At 50.5% G+C, this 19950-nt stretch overlaps 1 protein-coding gene across 5 annotated transcripts in view; it reads left to right on the plus strand.

Annotated features, from left to right (window-relative positions):
* The window catches only part of RBM19 (RNA binding motif protein 19), a 53917-nt gene that overhangs the window by 12056 nt on the left and 21911 nt on the right, over positions 1-19950 (plus strand). For all 5 annotated transcript variants that reach the window (XM_088532306.1, XM_088532307.1, XM_088532309.1 and 2 more), the window contains 6 exons: positions 426-543; positions 3975-4123; positions 5683-5743; positions 7363-7442; positions 8631-8686; positions 10468-10584. In XM_088532306.1, the coding sequence (XP_088388432.1) occupies positions 426-543; positions 3975-4123; positions 5683-5743; positions 7363-7442; positions 8631-8686; positions 10468-10584 (581 nt within the window). The remainder of the gene's footprint in view (positions 1-425; positions 544-3974; positions 4124-5682; positions 5744-7362; positions 7443-8630; positions 8687-10467; positions 10585-19950) is intronic.

Below are 19950 nucleotides of genomic sequence, written 5' to 3' on the forward strand. Positions count from 1 at the left end.
TATTCTCTGTCCCTTGGATCTAGAGTGATGCCTGATGCTCCCTTATGCAACACTATCTGAGCAGGGCTCTCAGCTTGCCCAGGCACCTTGGACTGACAGGGAGAGAAGGCTCTGATAAGTTCACAGCATCTCAGTGGCCTGGAAAGGGTTTTTGTCACCTTTGTGGTACAGGAGTGTGGTACCAAAGCCAAGAGCATCCCTCGGACACCATTTGCCTCTCCGTGGCCTTGCACCATGACCTGTAGATGTCATATGAGAGGCTGTGGTCCTGTGTGCAGTTTCACTTGGGTGAAAGAATTGAGTCAGCTGAAAATGCTGCTCAGCTTTTCCGCTCCAGTTTCCCATAACAAAGCGTTTGCTGAGAGCAGTCCTTTCTTCAGGTCTTGTCCTCCACTCTTTATTTTTCTTCTGTGTTGTCTTTACAGTTTCACTCAGTGCCACTGTATCTGGAATGGGCTCCAATGGGTGTCTTTTCTGGGCCAGTCCCTCAGAAACAAACCCTTGAGGTTCCAGAAGAGGAAGGGAAAGTAAAGCTGGAATCAGGTAAGAGCTTTGACTTTGAAACAGAAGCATCTCTGATTGTTTCCCTGCTCTTTTCCATGTAAAATGGCAACACTGAGGTTTCCTACACTTCGGGGATCACAGAATGGTTGAGGTTGGCAGGGTCCTCTAGAGATCATCTAGTCCAACCCCTGCTCCAGCAGGGACACCCAGAGCATGTGGCACAGGGTGGCATCCAGACGGGTGTGGAAGATCTCCAGAGAAGGAGACTCCACAGCCTCTCTAGGTCTGCTGCCTGTTCCAGTGCTCTGTCACTCAAATGGACGTGTCATCCAACTGTCACTCAGCTGGGACGGAACCGGTGTTATCTCAAATTCTTTGCATGCTCCCTCCTGCAGCGTGTTCATTCACCTCACATACGAATGTTGTGCTTGTTATTGTCTCCGATTTCATTTGCTGCCTGGATAAGACATGGAGAGTCCAGCGCTGTTTCCAACATTCAGAGCAGAATCCAGTGTGGATTGGACTGATGTGAGCTCTTGTTTTTGGCAACGGGAGGAAATTTTTGTTCTTTGTCTGGTATTGGCAGCTGCAATAAGGCAGGTAATTGCGTCAAGCGTGTGTATCCCTGCTTGGACAGCAGTGTGGGCGATCTGAGACGGGGATGGTGCGTAGGCTCCGGGATAATGCAGTGCTCAGGGGCTTGGAAATGCTTGGACAGCTACTTAGTGGAATCTGCATTCCCATCCATCAGCTGTGATGATGGGCCAGCCCAGCCTGGCTGTTTCTTAGCTGTGGGTTGCCAAAGCAAAAGCCCCTCGATACCAAATTGAGTCCTACCTCCCTGTCGCTAGGACAGGGCCTGGTGTTGGCAGCAGCCGTCGGGAGAGCGTGAGCCGCTCTGCGTAAGCAAGGCCCGACCCCAGCTGAACCTGGGTGCAGATACCCGCTGTGTACGGGCACAGGTTGTGCCTCCGGGCTCACAGCAACAATGGGAGCTCCTGTGTACGGGCACAGGCTGTGCCCCCGGGCTCGGAGCAACAACGGGAGCTCCTGTGTACGGGCACAGGTTGTGCCCCCGGGCTCACAGCAACAACAGGAGCTCCTGTGTACGGGCACAGGCTGTGCCCCGGGCTCGGAGCAACAACAGGAGCTCCTGTGTACGGGCACAGGTTGTGCCCCCAGGCTCACAGCAACAACGGGAGCTCCTGTGTATGGGCACAGGTTGTGCCCCCGGGCTCACAGCAACAACAGGAGCTCCTGTGTACGGGCCCAGGTTGTGCCCATGGGCTCACAGCAACAAGAGGAGCTCCTGTGTATGGGCACAGGTTGTGCCCCCGGGCTCACAGCAACAACGGGAGCTCCTGTGTACGGGCACAGGTTGTGCCCCCGGGCTCGCAGCAACAACGGGAGCTCCTGTGTACGGGCACAGGTTGTGCCCCCGGGCTCGGAGCAACAACGGGAGCTCCTGTGTACGGGCACAGGCTGTGCCCCTGGGCTCACAGCAACAACGGGAGCTCCTGTGTACGGGCACAGGCTGTGCCCCTGGGCTCGCAGCAACAACGGGAGCACCAGCAGCAGCGGCTCAATCGCCCATGGCAGCCTGTGAGTCCCTGCACACGTTTCTTTGTGCTCTCCAGCCCTGCTGCATGTGTCATCTGGGCGACTTCCCACTGCTCTCACTGCACGGATGCAACCTGCCCCCGCCCTGTGAAAACTAAATCTTCCCTGTATATTTAAAACCTTTCATGATCCCTTTAAATTTCAGGGAGAATCATGGCTTTATTTGTTTGCTGGAAGCTCGCTCAGGCCTGGAGTTTGGGGAGGGGGAGAGGAAAAAGCTGCAAAGCATCTTCACGGGCTCCAGTTCTGCATGCAGGTCACAGGGGAGGGCTAGAGGCAGGGGGAGATGGGGGAGCCATTTTATCTCCCCGTAGCCGAGACCCTCACCTCAAGATAAAGGGCTTTAAGCGCCGCAGCTCCTGGAAGGCTGCGCGGGGCTGATAATGGTCTTTGCTGCCAGCATCGCCGAGAGGGGAGGGAGGGGATGTGCAGTAAACTCGGTTTGCATGGAGGCTCCCTCTCAGCCCTCCCCCATCTCGCTACATCTCTTCCCTCCCCCTCCCTCAAATGAGTTTTCTTCAAAGGTGATGGGTTTTTTTTCATCTTTCGACGCTGGCAAATCTCCAGGCAGCGGGAGCGAGGCGGATTTGACCACCCAACCGAGAAGGCTCGGGCCGCGTGATGCCAAGGGGCCGCGGAGGCCGGCGGGATGGAGCCAAGTGGGAAAAGGCGGCTCTGGGGATGGAGCGAGGGCTCCCCAACCGCCCTTGAGCCAGCGCGGGGTCCCTTCGGGTGCAATGAGAGAGAACTAAGCCTGTAAAAACCACCCGGAGGGGAGATGTGTTAATGCCAAAGGGAGGCGATTAGGTTGGCCCTCCTGAGCTCAGCAGCAGCTCTGCCGTAGGGAACGGAGCCAGCCTGGAAGACAAGGTATCTAGCAAGCAAAGGAGCCAACGCTCCTGTGTGCTCTGGTGTCTGATACAGCCCTAGTCCCACTGCAGACTGTCTCGCTGAGGGGACTAAAAGCCCTCTCTTCTGCGGCCACCCGGGAGCTCTGAGCTCTTCAATGTGTCGAATACCGTTTTGGACAAGGCCTCAAACTCAGTAATGGAGTGTACGTGCCCCAGAGGAGGTTGTCATGCTGAATTGCCACTTAATTTTTGGCTTTCTGTATCCCAACATGTATAATTGGATGTGCTGCAACCTGGAGTGAGCTGCTGTGTAACCAGACATGAGGAAAGGCTGCGTGTTTTAGTATATAAAGCTCAGAATCAGCTACAGATCGTGTCAAGCAGCTGCTGGAGGTAGAGCTGCAAGGCCTCAGTAGGGGGGTTGGGAGCCTTCTGGTCAGTTCAGGGATTGGCAGATACTGATTTTCCTCCTAACTTTTTGGAGTTAGTGGTGTAAGGAAAGTGGCTGATGTTGGTGCTGGTGACTTTCAGTGCCAGCATCCTGGCTGACTCTCATTTCCCTTTCTTGCTGCCCTCCATCTTCTTTGCAGCCAGCCATGCCAGGCACTTCTTGCCTGTTACAAAGGATTTGAAAGGGTCTTCCAGGGAAACGTGGGTTTCTTCCTCCCTTGCTCCCTGGCCTTCCTTCCTACGCCCTCTTTTGAGGGGAGGCCCCTTGCATAGTGCAGCAGGTGTCTGTTTTTGGTGTGAGGGTGTTTGGATGCTGGGGAAGAGGGTCCATGGAATGCAATGATTGAAGAACAGGCAATATTTGAGTTTCCCCGAAGATGACATGTTCACATACCATGTGTTGAGTCTGCTTCAGTCTGTGCTCACCTCAGAAGAACTGCAGAGAAATAGCTCGTTCCTGCTGCACGAGCAGCTGGAGCGGGGAGCAAGCTCAGCCAAGATCTGTCTTTGCCACATCTTACAACGTTGGGTTTGTTTTCTGTGTATCAGGTAACAGCACCGACAAACCTGGAAAGGACTCAGAGGTACCAGCTGCACAGGAAGAAGAGGAGGAGGAGGAGGAGGAAGAACACATTCCGGGATGTACCTTGTTCATCAAAAACCTCAACTTTGCCACCACAGAAGACACGCTGAAGGAGGTGAGCCCTGGGCGGGGAAGGGGGACTGGGTTTTGCCAGTCACAGTGTGCTCAGAGGAGCAGGGAGGTGGGGTGTGTTTGTGTGGTTGAGGGCCAGACTGCGATGCCTCTTGGAGTAAAGTCCTTGTTCCTTGCACAGGCTTTCGAAGCAAAAGCCCTGGTCTTGCTTGATGGTGCAAGAGGCAAGTTGCTCTGCAGCAGTAGTGTGGGGAGGGCAAGGTGTTTAAAGGAGTTAATTTGCAACTAATGTAACCTTGTAATGGCTTATGCTGGGATACCTCCACTTTTGAGTTTTAGGCATCAATTAAACAAACATGTCTGAAACTGTTTTGATGGGGATTAATTCCATCTTGGGACAGGAGGAAGCAATAGAAAATCTTTTAAGACTCTCCCCACTCTCCATACTTGGTACTTGGCTTCTCCTTGGGACCGGCACTTCTGCGCTGTGATAGCGCTTTGCACGTTAATGTATTTAATGCATGGTTTCACTGAGATGCACTTTTCATCTAAATTTCTAACGACGTTGAGCCGCCTGTGCCTTGACAGGGAAGCCCATGCTGCTTTACCTCAGCAAGGGAGATATTGTAGCATTTCTAAAGCCATGTGGCTTTAGAATAGTTCTGAAAAGCTAGTTTATTGCCCAAATACCCATTACTTTGTAATCTCCAACCTGTCCTTGAAGTCTGAGCAGTTGGCATACCCTGGCTGTCTGTGAAGGGAGGCTTCTTTCTCCACTGACAGCATGACAGCAAAACAGATGTCCAAGCAGTCTCTCTTTATGGATAGCAAGTGAGCTTGGTTTGCATGCGAGTGCCAAAGGGGCAGAGCGCAGCACATTCAGCCTGTGCTGTCATTCATGGATCCAGGACAGACTGGGAGCAGAAAGAGCTTGAGTGATTTGTGGTCCCAGTATCCTGGCAGGTGTCCCAAGCATTTACCTTCATCAGAGCAGCGTGGAGACTTTGATCCAGGTGACAGCGACGGCGGCACCACGCGGGTCCCGGTGCTCGACTGGTCTCCCTGTGCTCTGGGCTGTGTGGCGAGTGCCTGACTCTGCCTACATCCTCCTGCAGGAAATGGTCAGGAATAGAGGAAAGCAGCCCTGGGAGCCAGTGCCCACAGCAGCACCTCACACCTCGCTGCTAGAATACTGCAGGGCAGCCCTTGCAAGCCCTCCTGGGTGGGTTTGGAAGGAGCAGTCTAGAATATTGCATCCCTAGAATCTACATGGATGAGGGTGTTTGTAATCCATAATGTTCTTCCAGGGCTGTTCCAGGTCCCTACACAGTTACTGAGGAAAGATGGAGAGTTTGTGAGACTAATTGTGCCTAGGTTTGTTTAAAAATGTATATTTGTTAGCATGTCTTTGTCTGTTTGTATATGAATAACTTTAAGAGAATTAAAGTCCCAGCTGCTCTGACTCCTTGTTAGGTGTGTGACAGGGGGAGGTGGGCCCATGAGTGTGTGTTCCTGGCTCTGGAAGAGGGCCACGTTGTCACTCGAGTTGAGTTGCAAGCTTTTGACAAAGAGAATTAAGTCACGTGTCTAAATTCCTTGCAGATATTCTCCAAAGTGGGAGCTGTGAAGAGCTGCACAATATCCAAGAAGAAAGACAAAGCAGGTACTCTAGATGTTGCTGTTCAATTCCTTCCCTCGGCTGGTTGCGGAGGGCTCAGGTGTGGCGTTGCTTTAGCAGGGCATTCGTCTGTCATTGGTGAAATTCTTAATATGCCTAGAAGTATGCCTGTTGAAATGGCTGAAAACAGCAACCAGATACACCCCAGGGTTCAGCCTAGAAGGTTAAGCTCAATTGTGGGGTATGTAAAGATGTGGCCTTCTCTTGAGATCAGGTTAGAGAAGCCAACTCCTTCAGGATCATAGAAGAGAGCAGAATGGAAGTTGAATGGAGCCAGTGCCCCGTGTTGATTAAACCTGTGTACCAAATACTTTAAACACAGAAGCAACCGGAATCTTCAAGGATGTCTGGTTGATGTACAAGGATGTACTGTGCTGAGTGAGGTTAGTTTGCCTTCTGGCTGCCTCCTCTGAACCCCAGCGTGCTGCTGTGGGGAGTGGTTGTGTCTGCTGTGCTGCCTATGCCTGGCTCTGGCAGCTGCACGGGAAGGAGCTTGCTTAAGGTGAGTACTGACTATATGGGCTATGTTTTTTTCCCAGTTTTTAAACTAGAGAGTTGCACAGTTTCATGGGGATTTGCCTTGGGAAATTTCTGTACAGAGCTGCTCTTGCATGGGATACTCAAACATGGGGTCCATTCAGAGAGGGGAGGGAAAAAAGGAATGGAGAGTGGGGGAAAAAAGCTCGGTACTGCTCAAATGCACAGCTGTAGGCATGAGCAGTCTGCAGCTTTGAGTTTAAGCTGATCTTCTCCTTTCCAAAGCAACCTGCTTCTATCACTGCAGGGTGATGGTCTCTGTTAACATGCTGCCATTGGAGCTTTGAAGCTGGAAACTGGATGTTTTGTTTTTGGTTGTGGCTTTGTGGGCTTTTCCTGTTCTCACCCAGCCTTAATTATGGGCTTTTGAATTTGTTAGTGCATTCCTTAGACGCACAACGTGACTGGGGATGTTGTGAGTTTTGCTGGTTCGGGGAAGAACTAAAGAGCTGTGAGGCTGCATCTTTGGGTTGGAAGGTGGAGCTGCCCCTCAAGGTTTATCCATTTGCTAGTGGTGTCTTGCAGACCTCAGAGGCATTCTGCCTCTTGGGTGAAACACAGGGCTTGCACTTCAGACAGCTTTATTTAGAGTGTGTGTAGTGTTGATCAAAATGAATTCCTGGATGGGTTCTGGAAAAATGTCATCTTAAGACCACCCTACAGCCTGGGGGTTTCTATCTTGCGGCAAAAATCGTACCCATTTCTGGGTTGTTGGCAAACCTTCCAAATGAAGGTCATGAGGAGAAAGTTATGGGTATAAAAAATGCGTGTATCCATCCTGCTATCCATCTTGGTATCCACCTTGAATCCGAACAGCTTCTGCTTCGCACGACTTGTAGTTAATATTTTAACATGGATGCACTACAATTATGCAAAGCAAAAATCTATTCTGCATACAACTTCAGTTATCCCCTGACATGAGCTCCAAAACAAGCAAGGCCAGGCTGTTCAAGTAGAGCATCTGTTCTAGAGCAGTATCTTGTTCAACATTAATCAGTCATGAATGATCTGCTTAATATCATTCTTGATTCCTACTAATATAACAAATTTCTTTTCTTTTCTCATAGGTGCTTTGCTTTCAATGGGCTTTGGGTTTGTGGAGTACAAGAAACCAGCGAGTGCTCAGAAAGCCCTACGTCAACTTCAGGTAGGCTTCAGATTTCTTGCCACAGGTGATTCCACAGGGCAAAGGATTGGATGACCCATGAAATTCAGGCTCTAGCCAAGGATATCAGTCCTGTGAGTTATACTGTCCTGATAGAGTAGTATCTAAATTGGGCTAGGCCTGAGAGGAAATATGTTGTGTAAGGGAGAGGACCTCATACAGTAAAGAGTCATCTAGTAGTGATCAAGTATGGAGGTGGCAGAAAAAATAAACCGCTTGAGGTTTAGTGAGTTTATCCTGCAGGGTTTCCTTTATAGCAGTGACAAGAGACCCAGGCCCCAACTAAGAATTAACTACTGCTTAGTGTTTAGTGCTGTGAAGTTCACAGTTTCATCCTCTGTGAATCTGCTGTTCATCCACGGTCTTGCAGCCTCATGTCTTCTCCATGATAAGTGCTGTAGGGTTGGGCTGCAGAGAAACAACTCATTCCTTGTGCTGCTAGAAGGACTTCACTGAACTGTTTGGCCCCTATTACCTGGGTGCTACAAGCCGGAAAGTTGGAACGATCCTTTTCTAGCTGGAATTGAAGGAATTGCTGAACATGCTTGTATAATCTGCATGCATTCAGTGACCACAGTCTGTGAATCCCACCTTCAGCAGCTGGTGCTCGCATATTCCACAGAAAACATAGATGTCTAGCAGTAGAAGTGAGAGGAGAGAAAGCAAGAAAATGGGTAGTTTTGCAGAGAAACTGGAGAGTGAGCGAGTAGCAGAGCTCCAGCTTCCCAGTGTAAAGACCTTGCACGTTGTTTGCCCTGTCAGGATCGATTAGACAAAATGCTCTGTGATTCCTGTGCTGAATCACCGAGGCGCAGGAAGGGAGAGATGAGATTTTCTTGCAGTTTTGGCTGCTGGCTGCAAATGAGACATCCTTGGCTCCGTCCAGGAGAAGTCAGAAGCCGGTGCCTGCCCTGAAGAGTTTGTAGCCTAGAGGGAGAGGAAGCAGGAGCACAAGTGGCTTGTCCTTGCCAAGGCAGTGGTGGAGCTGGGGCTGAGGGACAGCTAGATCAAGGATGCTGGCTGCTCCTTCAGTTACTCGGGCAGTCCCTAACCTCATACCAAAAACCTTGGCCTGTTTGAATGGTGTTCAACAGAGAGCTTGGTCACGGGGAAAGCTTGAAAACTGTTGTGATTTCAGTGTTTTCCTGTTTATTTTGTTTTGACTTTTAGGGCTGCTCCGTAGATGGCCATAAGCTGGAAGTGAAGATCTCAGAGAGAGCTCTCAGGTAAAGCTGTGTCTCTTCTCTGCACTGTGGTAGTTCTTGTTAGGCCCTTCATGTCTTAGCTAGCATTTCTGCATCAGGAGGGCTGTGATCACTAGTGATATGACTGCTAAACACAGCAGCTTTTAATGCTGTACCAGCAATTACCTTACCAAGTCTTTTTGGGGGGGGAGGAAAAAAAAAGTGATGAAAAATGATGCAAACCTGTTAGCTATTTTCAGCAGTAATTGGTGTTTTCTCCAGTAAAACCCATAAGCAGCATGCCATGGTGCAATCCCAAAAGTGAATCTGAACCAGGGACTTGTCACTTCCCTACACTCAAGAGGTCCTCTAAAAGGTCCTTTGAGTTGGTACCTCAGGTGAGACTGACTTTTCTCTGGAGTTGCCCTTTTTTTGCCCTTGAACAGAGGGTGACTAGCTCAGATTTGTACTTTTATTGCTAAACCCTGCGTAACTCCTCCCCCATGGGATTTTTGAAGTGCACCCATGAAATTGGGGTTAATGTGGGACTAGGTTTAGCTCCTTCAGAGATGGTGCAGCCAAAGAGCAGGGGATCAGTGGTCAAAACAGCTGCTCCAGAAAGAATAGAGCAATGAGATGAGAAGGGACTAGGATGTGCCAAGTGTTTTGTGACCATTCTCTCCCCTTCCCTGGGCAGACAACCCAAATCTTACTGAGAGCCAGTAGAAGTATCTGCAGAGCCTCTGGATTTCGGAGCGTTAGGAAGTAGGGGGAGAAGGGGGCTCATGCAGCAGTAGGGGTGGTTGTACTCATCACAGCTTCGGAAGCAGCAGTGGGAGGGCAAGTTTTCTGGCCTTTCTTGTTTGAGAAAAAAATTGACTTTAACTTCTTTTGTTTGGGCTGCCAGGTACAAAAGAGACGGTTTCTTCTGGATGAAATGTGATGGAGCCCTGCATTAGGGTCTTCCTTGTAGTTTTTATTCCATACAAACTTTCAAGTGCAAGCTTGAAAATGAACCCAAATGCTTAAGAGTGCATATTGGCATCTGAAAATTGTTTAGAGGTTTTGGAAACCCTACTGGAGGATGTATCTCTAAAATGTCAAAATTGCTTTGAAAAATATGGCCCCCGCGGACTAAAACCAGTCTTGACAGTTCGCTATCTACAGCTTGCATTTCAATTCTTTAATAAGCCATTTCTAACCATTTTGCATTTAAAAATGCATTCAGTTGGTATCCAGCCTATTATGTGATTTACTTTACAAAGCAAGCTGCTGGGTTGTTTTTTTTTGTATTGAGTAAATGTTTCTTGTTCAAATACAACCAGTCCTTAGCAAAAAAAGAAAAAAATCTGTTCTAAAAGTTGATTAATAATTTTCTAAGTCAGTAAGAAAAGGGATGAAAGTTTGCATACATTAATCATTTAAATATGTGGAAATAGAGGGATGTGCACTAGAATATACAAGGTTTGCTGTCAGAACAGAAGTTAGTAGCAAATGTGAGCACAGGCATGATGCGTCATCTCTTCTCAGGAGGCCAAGACCAAGTGCATATAGGAAAGTGGATTAAGTATATTTAAAAACTGTGATTGTGATTTGAAAGCTGCAACTTTTGCTTTCTAGATGTAGGATTTAAAACAGGAAATTAATTTCTTCTCCATTTACTCTTTGAAATTTCCAGTGTTGCCAGTTAAGATGCCAGTGAGGATGTTGGTCGTGAGCTACCTGGCCACTCTTTCTAGATTCCTCATTTTAGAGGAGCCAGAACGGCCTGGATGTTTTGCTTTGTGCTGGCCTCTAACTGCCCTTTGCTGTTGACTTCTCAGACCCGCTGTGAAATCATCCCGGAAGAAACAAACTCTCAAGAAGCAGACGACTTCCAAGATCTTGGTCCGAAATATCCCATTCCAAGCTACTGTGAGGGAAATCAGGGAACTCTTCAGGTAGGAAAGTAGTTTTCCATCTTCCTGGGGAGTCCTCCGTGCCCAAGATCTTTCTGTAAGATCTGTTTGTTTTCTGTGGGAGTAAAGGAGCCTTGACTGAATGCAAATATGAATGTTTTAGTGGAATATCCCAGTACAGAAACTCTGCATCAGCCCATGCTTTGGTTAGAGCCGCTGTGGATGTTCAGAAAGGTGCCACACTGCTCAGAGGACAGCAGCAGAAGGGGAGGATCTCCCCACGTGTGGAACAAGTGACACAGCGCTGAGTTTCGTGTCCTTATGTGTAGCATGTGCAGCAGCTTTCCTGCTCGTGGCAGCCCTGGCTGGGGAGAAGCAGCAGGAGAGCTGCCGTGGGCTGCTGCTGGCCTCGGTTTGCATTGAGACCCGGCTCTGTCCCCGCTCTGCCTTGTGCCCCTGCCCCTGTGTCTCCTTTTCGTTGTGGAAGGAGCACTGGAATCTCAGTTTGGCTTCCAGGAGCCTTTTGCTGCGCGCACGGGGCTGTGTGTGGTAGGCAGGATGGTGCTGCCCCGTCATCAGCAACGCGGGGACTGCAGGGACACGAGACCGTGCTGGCCTCTCCAGCAAGAATCGCCTTGTTGGGCTTGAGATGTGGCTGGGGTAGCACTGGTTTAGGAACCTGGCCTAACGTGGTCATCCTAGTGACCGTGGTGCTCTGTACGTCGGCTGGTCTCTATTTTCTTGCGTCCTCAGCCTTTTGGGGGGTGACTTGCAAAGCCTCGTGATGCATCCCAGGATAGGGGATGTGCCTTTACTGTGTGAGACATCTTGCTCCCCGGGGGGAAGAAGTTATTTTCATTGCTGAGTGACCTGCACTAGGGTCTGCAGTGCTGCTGCCCTGCAAAGTTGGGGGCATCCGTGTCCTTTTCTGTCCCTCTGATGTTTTTTCCATCTGCAAAGCGAGCTTGATAGGTCCCGTCTGCAAGGCAGAATTCAGTGCTGTTAAGAAGGCAGCTTTTCTGCTGGGTTAGTGTAAATGTGTGTGAGCACAAGGCAGGCTCTTTAGTCAAGGCTGCTTCGAGAGGGGCTGGCTTGTGGAATTACTGAATCCTTTAAAACCTTGCAAAACCAAACACTGAAAACTGCCTTGCGAGAAGCCATTGTGCAGCATTTGGTGGGAGCAGAGAAGCAATGCATTTCCCTATATGCAGTGAATTCTACCCATTTTATTAACGTATAATGTTCTCTTGGCTTGACCCCAGGTAAGGTGGATTCTTTGCTGCTGCTGGGCCCTTTCCTGGCAGATGGGAGGAAGGATGCAAGGTGATGAGGACAGTGGAGCGTTGCATGGGTATTTTGGAGTCGGCTCCTTGAGTTTAATGTGACCTGGGTTGTAACTCGGCTCTCGGACACACTTTGTTGCTCCATGAGGGATGGGAGCAACCTAAGTATCCCTGTAGAACAGCAGAAGGTATTTTTCTTTCCTACACTCTGCAGTTTTAGAAGTTTTGGATACTTTTGCTTTGACACTGGTACAAGAGGGCAAAAGAAATCGGCTGTGCTGAGTTTTCCCAGCACATGGGACAGCACCAGCTTAAAGCTCAGCGCCATTAGGCTGCAGTTGTCCTCTGTAACACTAGAGCAAACAAAACCAGGGTATTTATTAAACTTTTAGGGCCCTGTGATAAGTGCAAAGAGCTGGGAGACTTATGTACTTATCCTAGAGGACAGAAGTGCCCGGCAGAGACGGTTTTTCCCGTTTTCTCTCTTGCGTGGCACCTCGGTGCTGCAGAGAGGAAGGAGCAGCAGAGCAAGCTGAGGAACATTGCAAGGTACGTGCAGCTGCTGGCCGTGCTGCTACAGCATTTTAAGGAGAATTGCGTGAACATCCGTTTCATTTACTTAAGGTATTCCGAGATGTGTTTTTTTCCTCAAAACAAAAGCCAGCGGATGGGGCGGGGGGACCCACAATCCTTCCTCTGCCCCTGCCGTAGCCCTTTCCCTTCGGAGCGGCTGAAACCAGGCGTGCCGGCGCGCCGCGAAGCGCTTCGTCCGCGGAGACTCCCTCGTGGGCTTTGACATCGGGCGCCTCCGCTGCTGAGCTCGGAGCTCCGTGTGCGTTTGGGAACGCGTCCTCCTCGCGTTTTGCCATGGATTCGTCGGGAATGGCGAGCGGTGGCTCGGCGGGGACGCGAGGGCTGCAGGGGGCACTCTTAGCCTGCCCAGGAAGCGCGTGCCGGGGCTGGGGACCGGTGGCAGTGCCACGCGGGGCCGTGGCCCCGTGCTCGGCAGGACCAGCAGCTCCTCTGCTGTTCCACAGGCTCCAGAGCCCCTTTGCAGCCCTGCAGCTGATGCGGTTCCTTTGCTGCATTTTTTCCCCTCTCCTAATTGCCTGGGCGAGATAAAATTATTTATCCCAAACAAATATTTTCATGTTTTGAGCTTTGTCAGGAGATGTGCTGATCCTCCTTTGCTGATCCTACCCCAAAGCAGGTGTTAGTGACGCTGAAATGCAGCAAAATGGCCAAGCTGGGTGCTTTGAATGGTGAATTTTGAAAGCCTCTGCACATGTGTGTTCAGCATTGGTGCTTCAGGAAATCCTGCCCTGGTTGTTTTACACTTTTTGATGTCACCGTTTATGGTTCCATCACTTCAAAGCCTGAACTTGCCCAGTACATCCTGTATCTTACAGAGCCAGCAGGTCTGGGAATGTTCTGCTCCCAGCAGCTTCCTCCTTGGCCGTTCCTGGTGGCGGACTGGACCTTTGGGAGCACGCGGGTCTTTGGGAAGCTCCGTGTGTGGGTGCGAAATGCAAATTGATTTTTCCCCAAGCTCATAGTTCACAGGAGATTCAAAGCAAACATGTTTCTTTTGATTTCGGAGTTTGGGGATTATAGAGAGTTTTAATCGTTGGGTTGGAGAGGCGACGCTTAATTTTCTCTGTGCTTGGAAGTCGTGACGCTCAGGTTAGTGGCCTCAAAGGCTCAAATTTGCCTGCAAATTAAGTGTCTTCCATGCAGGGCTCTGCAAGCTCCGCTCGTCGCCCACCTTGCACGTGGTACCTTGCCTGGAAGAACTGCCTGTCCTGGTCAGGATGGCCCAGCCCTGAGGTGGCCTTGCTGGGGCCACCGGGCACGTGTCACCTCGAAACGTGTCCTGCCGAGTGCTTGTGCTCAAGCTCCTGGGCTCTGTCACTCGCCTGGGGATTTTTTGAGACCCGATTGGTGTTATTTCCCTTGGAGGGAGAAACACGTTGCAATTACAGTGGCTGCTTCTGGGGTAGGTGTGAAGATTTAGCTTTTGTGGGTGGGTTCTTTTTCCCCCCATTTTTATTCTTTATTAGATTCCGCTCTTATCTTTGCTACCTGGAAAAATGACAAAGGATAAATCGTCCTTCGACAGCTCTTTGCGAGGAGCCATGGTTAGGAGAGGAGAGACAAAAAGGCTGATATCCCATGAAGGCTGTTAATTTTTGCTACCAAATTGGGGGGCTTTTATGGCAAGACTTTTTTCAATAGGAACTCTAGATGTGGCGTGCTGAATTGGAGTCCTGTGAAAGGCCACATTTTCACAGATTGGAGCTCTGGCAATTTCGGAAAATTAGGCTCCTTTAAAATCTATCACATTAGATCCATGCAACGCTCATTTGAAGTTCCAATTAACTGTTTGTTTCAGCATCCTGGAGAATCCTCTTTCCTTCTCCCCTATCCATGCCAACTTTCTTGAACAAAAAAAAAAAAAACAAAGGTGTTCTTGCAATTGCTGTGTAATATTTCAAGGCAATATATATTTTATGTTTGCCCAAAGAGGAATAACTGATTTTACAAAAGAGTTTCTTAAAGATTTCCACCCAATCAAATGCTACCTGAGGGATAAATACTAAAGAGCTTTCCTAGAATTGGACATACCTGAAAGTGGTACCATCAAAGGAAACACTTATTGGAGAGTCTGTCCAGTTGCCTGTTTGAGGGCTGGAGCAGTTTCCTTCTGCTTTACAAAATGTAGCTGAGAATCTGTAATTTGGCCTTTATACATAAAATTCTCCTAAAATTGCAATAACCATCACTTCCAGAAAATGGAGCAGCCCTTCTCTGCCAATTAGTTACAATAGACACTAATCTTCAAAATTCAGGGTGCTGCTCAGAACAAGGCCAGGTGTTGGAAGCCGCAGAGATGCTCTACTTTACTGGACATCTGGCCATCTCCTGCCTTTCACCTGTGGGCACCAAGTTCAAGCACCTGCTGGAAAGTTGCTAAATTATAAAATTGTAATTGACTGAAAGGCTGGACTTCAGCTCAACTAACAGCTACCAGAAAAAGCAATTGAGAGGTACCCACAGAATGGGCTAGCAGGTATGTGCATCTATATTCTGACTTTCTTTTTTTTAAAAAAAAAAAAAAAAAAGAATTCCACTTCTTTAGGAGAACCTTTGGGGATGGGTGTCTCTTAATTTTAACTGTTTACTTGAGTAGTTTCTTGGTCTTGACAAAGACTTGGCATTTAGTGCATCTGGCAAAACAAGTGCCTGAGACTGATTAGAAGAAAACAGATCTATTCCTTCGGATAGTGGGTAAAAGTGAAAGGGGATTCGGTGGGACAAAATTTTGGAATCACATCTCTTCTAAAAGGAAAAAATCTCTGAAAGAAAGATGCGGTGGATAAGCTGAGCAGAGATTTTTTTTTTCCTTTTTTTGAGGCAGTCTTTATGAAGTTAATTTTATAAGATGATGCCTTTCACTTCTTCTGACCTATTATAATAAAGTGTAGTTATCAGAATGGGCTTTTCATTTCCCATTATAAAGGACACGGTGGTATAATGAATCCGTCTGCCAGACATGCTTGCTGTTCACACCTTTCTCCCAGTAATGGAGTCTACATGACTGGAGACAATTTCTCCTTCCCCGAGTACTGCTGCCCTGTTGAAGACGTGGAAATCTCTGCTACCTAAAGGCAGAGGAGGAAAAAATGAGTCCATAAAAATGAGTTCGTAAACATGGGTGCCTCTCCCAGTGCAGGTGCTGGGCAGCATTAATTACAATATTAGGTGCAAATAGCTTCAGGATGTAGAATGTTGCAAACATTCTGTTGAGCAGTCTAATGTCAGATTACTCTCCAAGGTAATCTCCAAGGCTGCAGAGGTCGGGTAGCAGCAGGGGCCCTGTCCCAAACCAGCCTTTTCCTGGGCACAGTATCTGCTCAGCTCCCCGCTGTGTGCTGAGGTCCCCACCACGTCCTGCACCCTCCAGGGTGGCAGGTAGAACCAACGTGCAGATCCTCCCACCTTGAACGGTCTGGGAAGCTTTTCCATAGCACTCTGGAGTTTGGGTGCGGGGGTGACACAAAGGACTGCGATTCCTAGGACTGGGCACCATGCAGGGCCCGTTGGTTCCATGTCTTGCCTCACCAAGGGGCAATTGCTGAGCTAGAGGCAATGGTTTGTATCCCCCAGTGGAGGCCGGGGCCTGATCCCAGACCAACCGGCACCCTGTCACCAGGAGGATGCTGGTGCCAAGGGAAGAGCCTGCAGGTCCCTTCTGGAGTCCTGCATGGGAACCTTGTTGCTTGCTGCAAAGTCGGATTCACAAAATCCTGTTCCGGAGCAGTTACAGATGAGGGGAGAAAGGCCGGGCCTGTGGGGCAAACATCTCCAGGTGCTTTCCTCAATCCTTCATTCGTGTTATTTCAGCTGGACTTTGTGCGTGATCCCAGCTCCCGGGTTTCACCCAGGGATCAGGACATTGGCAGCAGCACATGGAATTACTGTGACACTCTATATCTTGCCAAGAGGCACCCGTTCAGATGTCGGGGAACAAGAACTGGATCGTGCCTGGATAAGAGGAGAACCTAGTCCCATTTGAGCACTCGTAGCTCTAACGGTGCCTCCGGAATTGGGTTTGGTGTTTAGCGGGACCCCAGGATCACATTCCTGAGGAAAAACGTGAGCGATGCTTCTGCAGCCGCGCCGAGGCTGAACACGCAGCCCCCAGATGTGCTGTGACCCGGCTGCTGTGTCAGGCTGGTGGCACCAAGGGTGTCCCGTGCTCTGCGGCATCGAGCTGCTGAGGGGGAAGCAGTGGAAATCAGGCAGGAACGTGCATTTACCCGAGGGGTTTCCAGGGGCTGTGGCCGTAGGAAAGGCTCGCGTTGAGCAGCAGGGCTTCCTAATTGCAGGAGCTTGGAGGAGGCAGCAAAGCCGGGAAAAACGAGGCACTGGAATGCTCCCCTCGCATCCCCAGGGCTTGCAGCAGATGTGTGGCTGCTGCAAAGAGAATTTGCTGTGGGAAGCCTTGAGCATGAGGCTGCAAGCAGGCTGGAGAGGGAATGTGGTCAGGGCAGGGTGGGAAGAGCGAGACCCTCTGGAGGTGGCTGGGGGTCCCTGTGTCCGCACAGGAGCTGGAGCCAGGAGGGTTGTGAGGGGAACGGGACGTGAGAGGAAGCAGCAGGAAAGATGAGACCTGGGAGAAGACACAGCAAGCCAGACCGTGGTTATGGAAAAGGGACTTGGGAAGGGGCCGGCTGGGGCTTAGGTGTTCAGCAGAAAAAACCTTTTTAAGGGGGGAAAATAAAATGTTTTAAAGGTGACTTCCTGCAGGACTCTGGGCACAGGGTGCTCCCCACGCGCCAGCGCGAGGCCGCGTCCTCCGGAGGCATCAATGAAAGCGGCTTCAGGTGGTGTCAGCGGCTGATCCGGCGCTTCCAGTGCTGGATTCCAGCTCCCTAATTGGGATGTGAGGCCGTGTGTCGCCTCCCGAGCCTCTGTGGGAGCCGGGGCGTTTGGGGCTGTTATTCCAATCCCGAGCTACCCCTGCGTGGCCCTTGGGACACGAGGTGACCAGCCGGCCGGGAACAGCGGTCCCAGCCCCCGGATGTGACCCCGTCGGACCTCCCCATGAAATCCACCCCACGCTGGGATCGTGTGCGACCTTGTTCCGCGTTTCCAGGTGTGCTCCGAGCCCGGCTTAACTCGGGAATTTGCTGGGCATTGTTTGCCGCCGCTTCCGAATTCCAGGGCACCGGGAGCAGCGCGCCTGGAGAGGCAGGAGGCAGGTGCCTGTGCGGGCAGCATCCTGGGGATGTGAGCTGAGAAATCCAGAGGAGAAAACTGGGATCTGCTAGGCTGGTTTATTTCTCTCACTATAGTTAAAAATCAAAATGAAACTTTTTTTTTTTTTTTTTTTTGCTCCTTCTTTAAGTTGCTTCCTTCTATGCTGGAAATCCAAGCACAGCAATATTGGCCTAATATTCAGAGCCCAGTAATGTAACTGGCCGGTAATTTGACTATCCAAAACGAGCCGTGGGGCGGGGGAGAGTGAAATAGGTTTTCAGTGCTGTTTTTCAGTTTGAATTATAAAGGTGTTTAACATAGATAAGGAAATGTTTAACTCTGTGTTATCTTGACAGGGTTGCTTTAAAAGGTGGATCTTCCCAAGAGCAGAAGGAAGATTTTTTTTTTCCTACACATCTTTCCCTGTCTTGAATATTCATTGCAGTGCTTGATTTTTATTTTTTTCCCTTTTTTCCCCTCCGTTTCTGCACTCCGAGCCCCACCAGCCCGCGGGGCCGTCGCCGCCTGCAGCAGCTGCTGAGACGTCTCCAGCGCCGGCTCCCGCTCACACCAGTTGTCGGGTGCAAATTGAGGGCGTTTCGAGGCTGCTTCGTTCTGGCTCTTGCAGAAGTGCCTCTCGCCAAGGCACTGAGCTGAACTTGGTGATGGAGCTGGATTAGAAGGTCTCTTTTTGTCCAAATTCAGGAGTAGGTATATGCGTGTTCTAGAAGACAGACACAGACTGTTTTTTGCCTTAGGTTGCAACTTTTTCATGTTCTCTTTGGAAACTGCCCATTTTCTGGGCTGCCTTTGGGTTGGCAGCGGGAGCGTTGCCGAATGTGCTGTGTCCAAACTGCCCTGGGCAAACTGTTGAGCTGATGTCCTAGTTCTTCCCTTGAGGAACAACCAAAATGGTTGTGTTCTTGATATCAAAATTCCTTGCTATCCGAAATGTCTGAACTGGAATTTGTGGTGCGGCAGCGTCGACCCGTCCACCGTGGTGTCTGAGGCTGGCGCAGATGTGTGGGTAGTTTTCAGCCTCGCTTCGTGAGGAGGTCCTGAACAAGCCTCTAATGAGTCACAGTTTCCTGCTCAGGGTGACACCGTCTCCCGTGTTTGCGTCTCTCTCTGCATTATTAGCGTTTCTGTAACCCGCTGCCTGCTGCTGCGGTTCTGCCTTGGTTTTAATCCCCCAGGACGTGTTTGTGGCTGCTCAGGTCTCCTTGGAGGAGCTCTCGCCTCTCCCTGATTAGATCCCGGCCAAGGGCTGGCCCTGCCCTGGGCCGTGGGGCCAAATTGGCTCTCGCAGGTTGTGCTGTTAGTGCCTCTGTTCTGCCCCCGTCTCGCTTTTCCGTAAGCGACCAAGGCAGGGCAGCTTGACCAAGGCAGGGCAGCTTGACCAAGGTAGGGCAGCTTGACCAAGGCAGGGCAGCTCGACCAAGGCAGGGCAGCTCGACCAAGGTAGGGCAGCTCGCACTGACCATCTGCCCTCTCGCCTCCCTCCTTCCCCAGGACTATCCAAACTGACCATTTCCCAGCATCTGGCACAGCAGAAGGAGCTCTTAGGCCTGAGAACTTGGTAAAAACAAGTGTGGGAGGAAACTCCTGCGATTTGTCCTTGCAGGGAGATGGCAGTGAGGGCTGCACACTTCTTAGGTGGCCAGGAGAGCACATTGGAGCCCTGCAGTATTTCCTGCAGAAGGGACACTTTTCCTTGGGGATTTTCCCAGTGAGCTTTGCAGGAGAGACTTGATCCCCTCCCTGGCATCCTGCAGAGCTTGACTTGTCGAAAGCAGCTTGTGTCCCCCTGGGCTTGATCCTGCTCGCCCAACATCAGCCCAGCAGCCCAGGGGTTAACGGAGCCCGGGGCGAGGAGGTGGAGAGGAGGCACTTGAGCTGCTCATTACTCACTGCCAGCTTTCGCCCCCGTCATATTAATTTTGCGCCGTCACGCAGGGCTGCGCCGTCTCCCTCGTCAGCACCGCGAGGTGGCCGGGGGGAGCCGATTGCAGAGCTCCTGGGGAGCCTCCCTCCTCGGCACGATGCAGCGCCTGGGCTCGCGGGGACCTGGGGACGCTTCTGGCCGTGCTCGTCACCACCATGCCACTGCTGTGCAAAGCCCCCAGGACGTGAGCCCAGCACTTGGTTATCTGTATGCTGAGGAGGTGTCACAGAAGGTTGGAAGGGACCTCTCGAGGTCACCTAGTCCAACCCCCTGCACACGCAGGGTCACCTAGAGCACGTGGCACAGGGCTACGTGCAAGCGGGTTTGCAGATCTCCAGAGAAGGAGACTCCACAACCTCCCTGGACAGCCTGTTCCAGGGCTCTTGGCAACGTTCCAGTATCTCTGCAGCTTTTAGA

The sequence above is a fragment of the Tinamus guttatus genome, unplaced genomic scaffold (assembly GCF_059628265.1).
Source record: "Tinamus guttatus ecotype Peru unplaced genomic scaffold, ASM5962826v1 Tinamus_guttatus_pri_ptg000459l, whole genome shotgun sequence".
NCBI lineage: Eukaryota > Metazoa > Chordata > Aves > Tinamiformes > Tinamidae > Tinamus > Tinamus guttatus.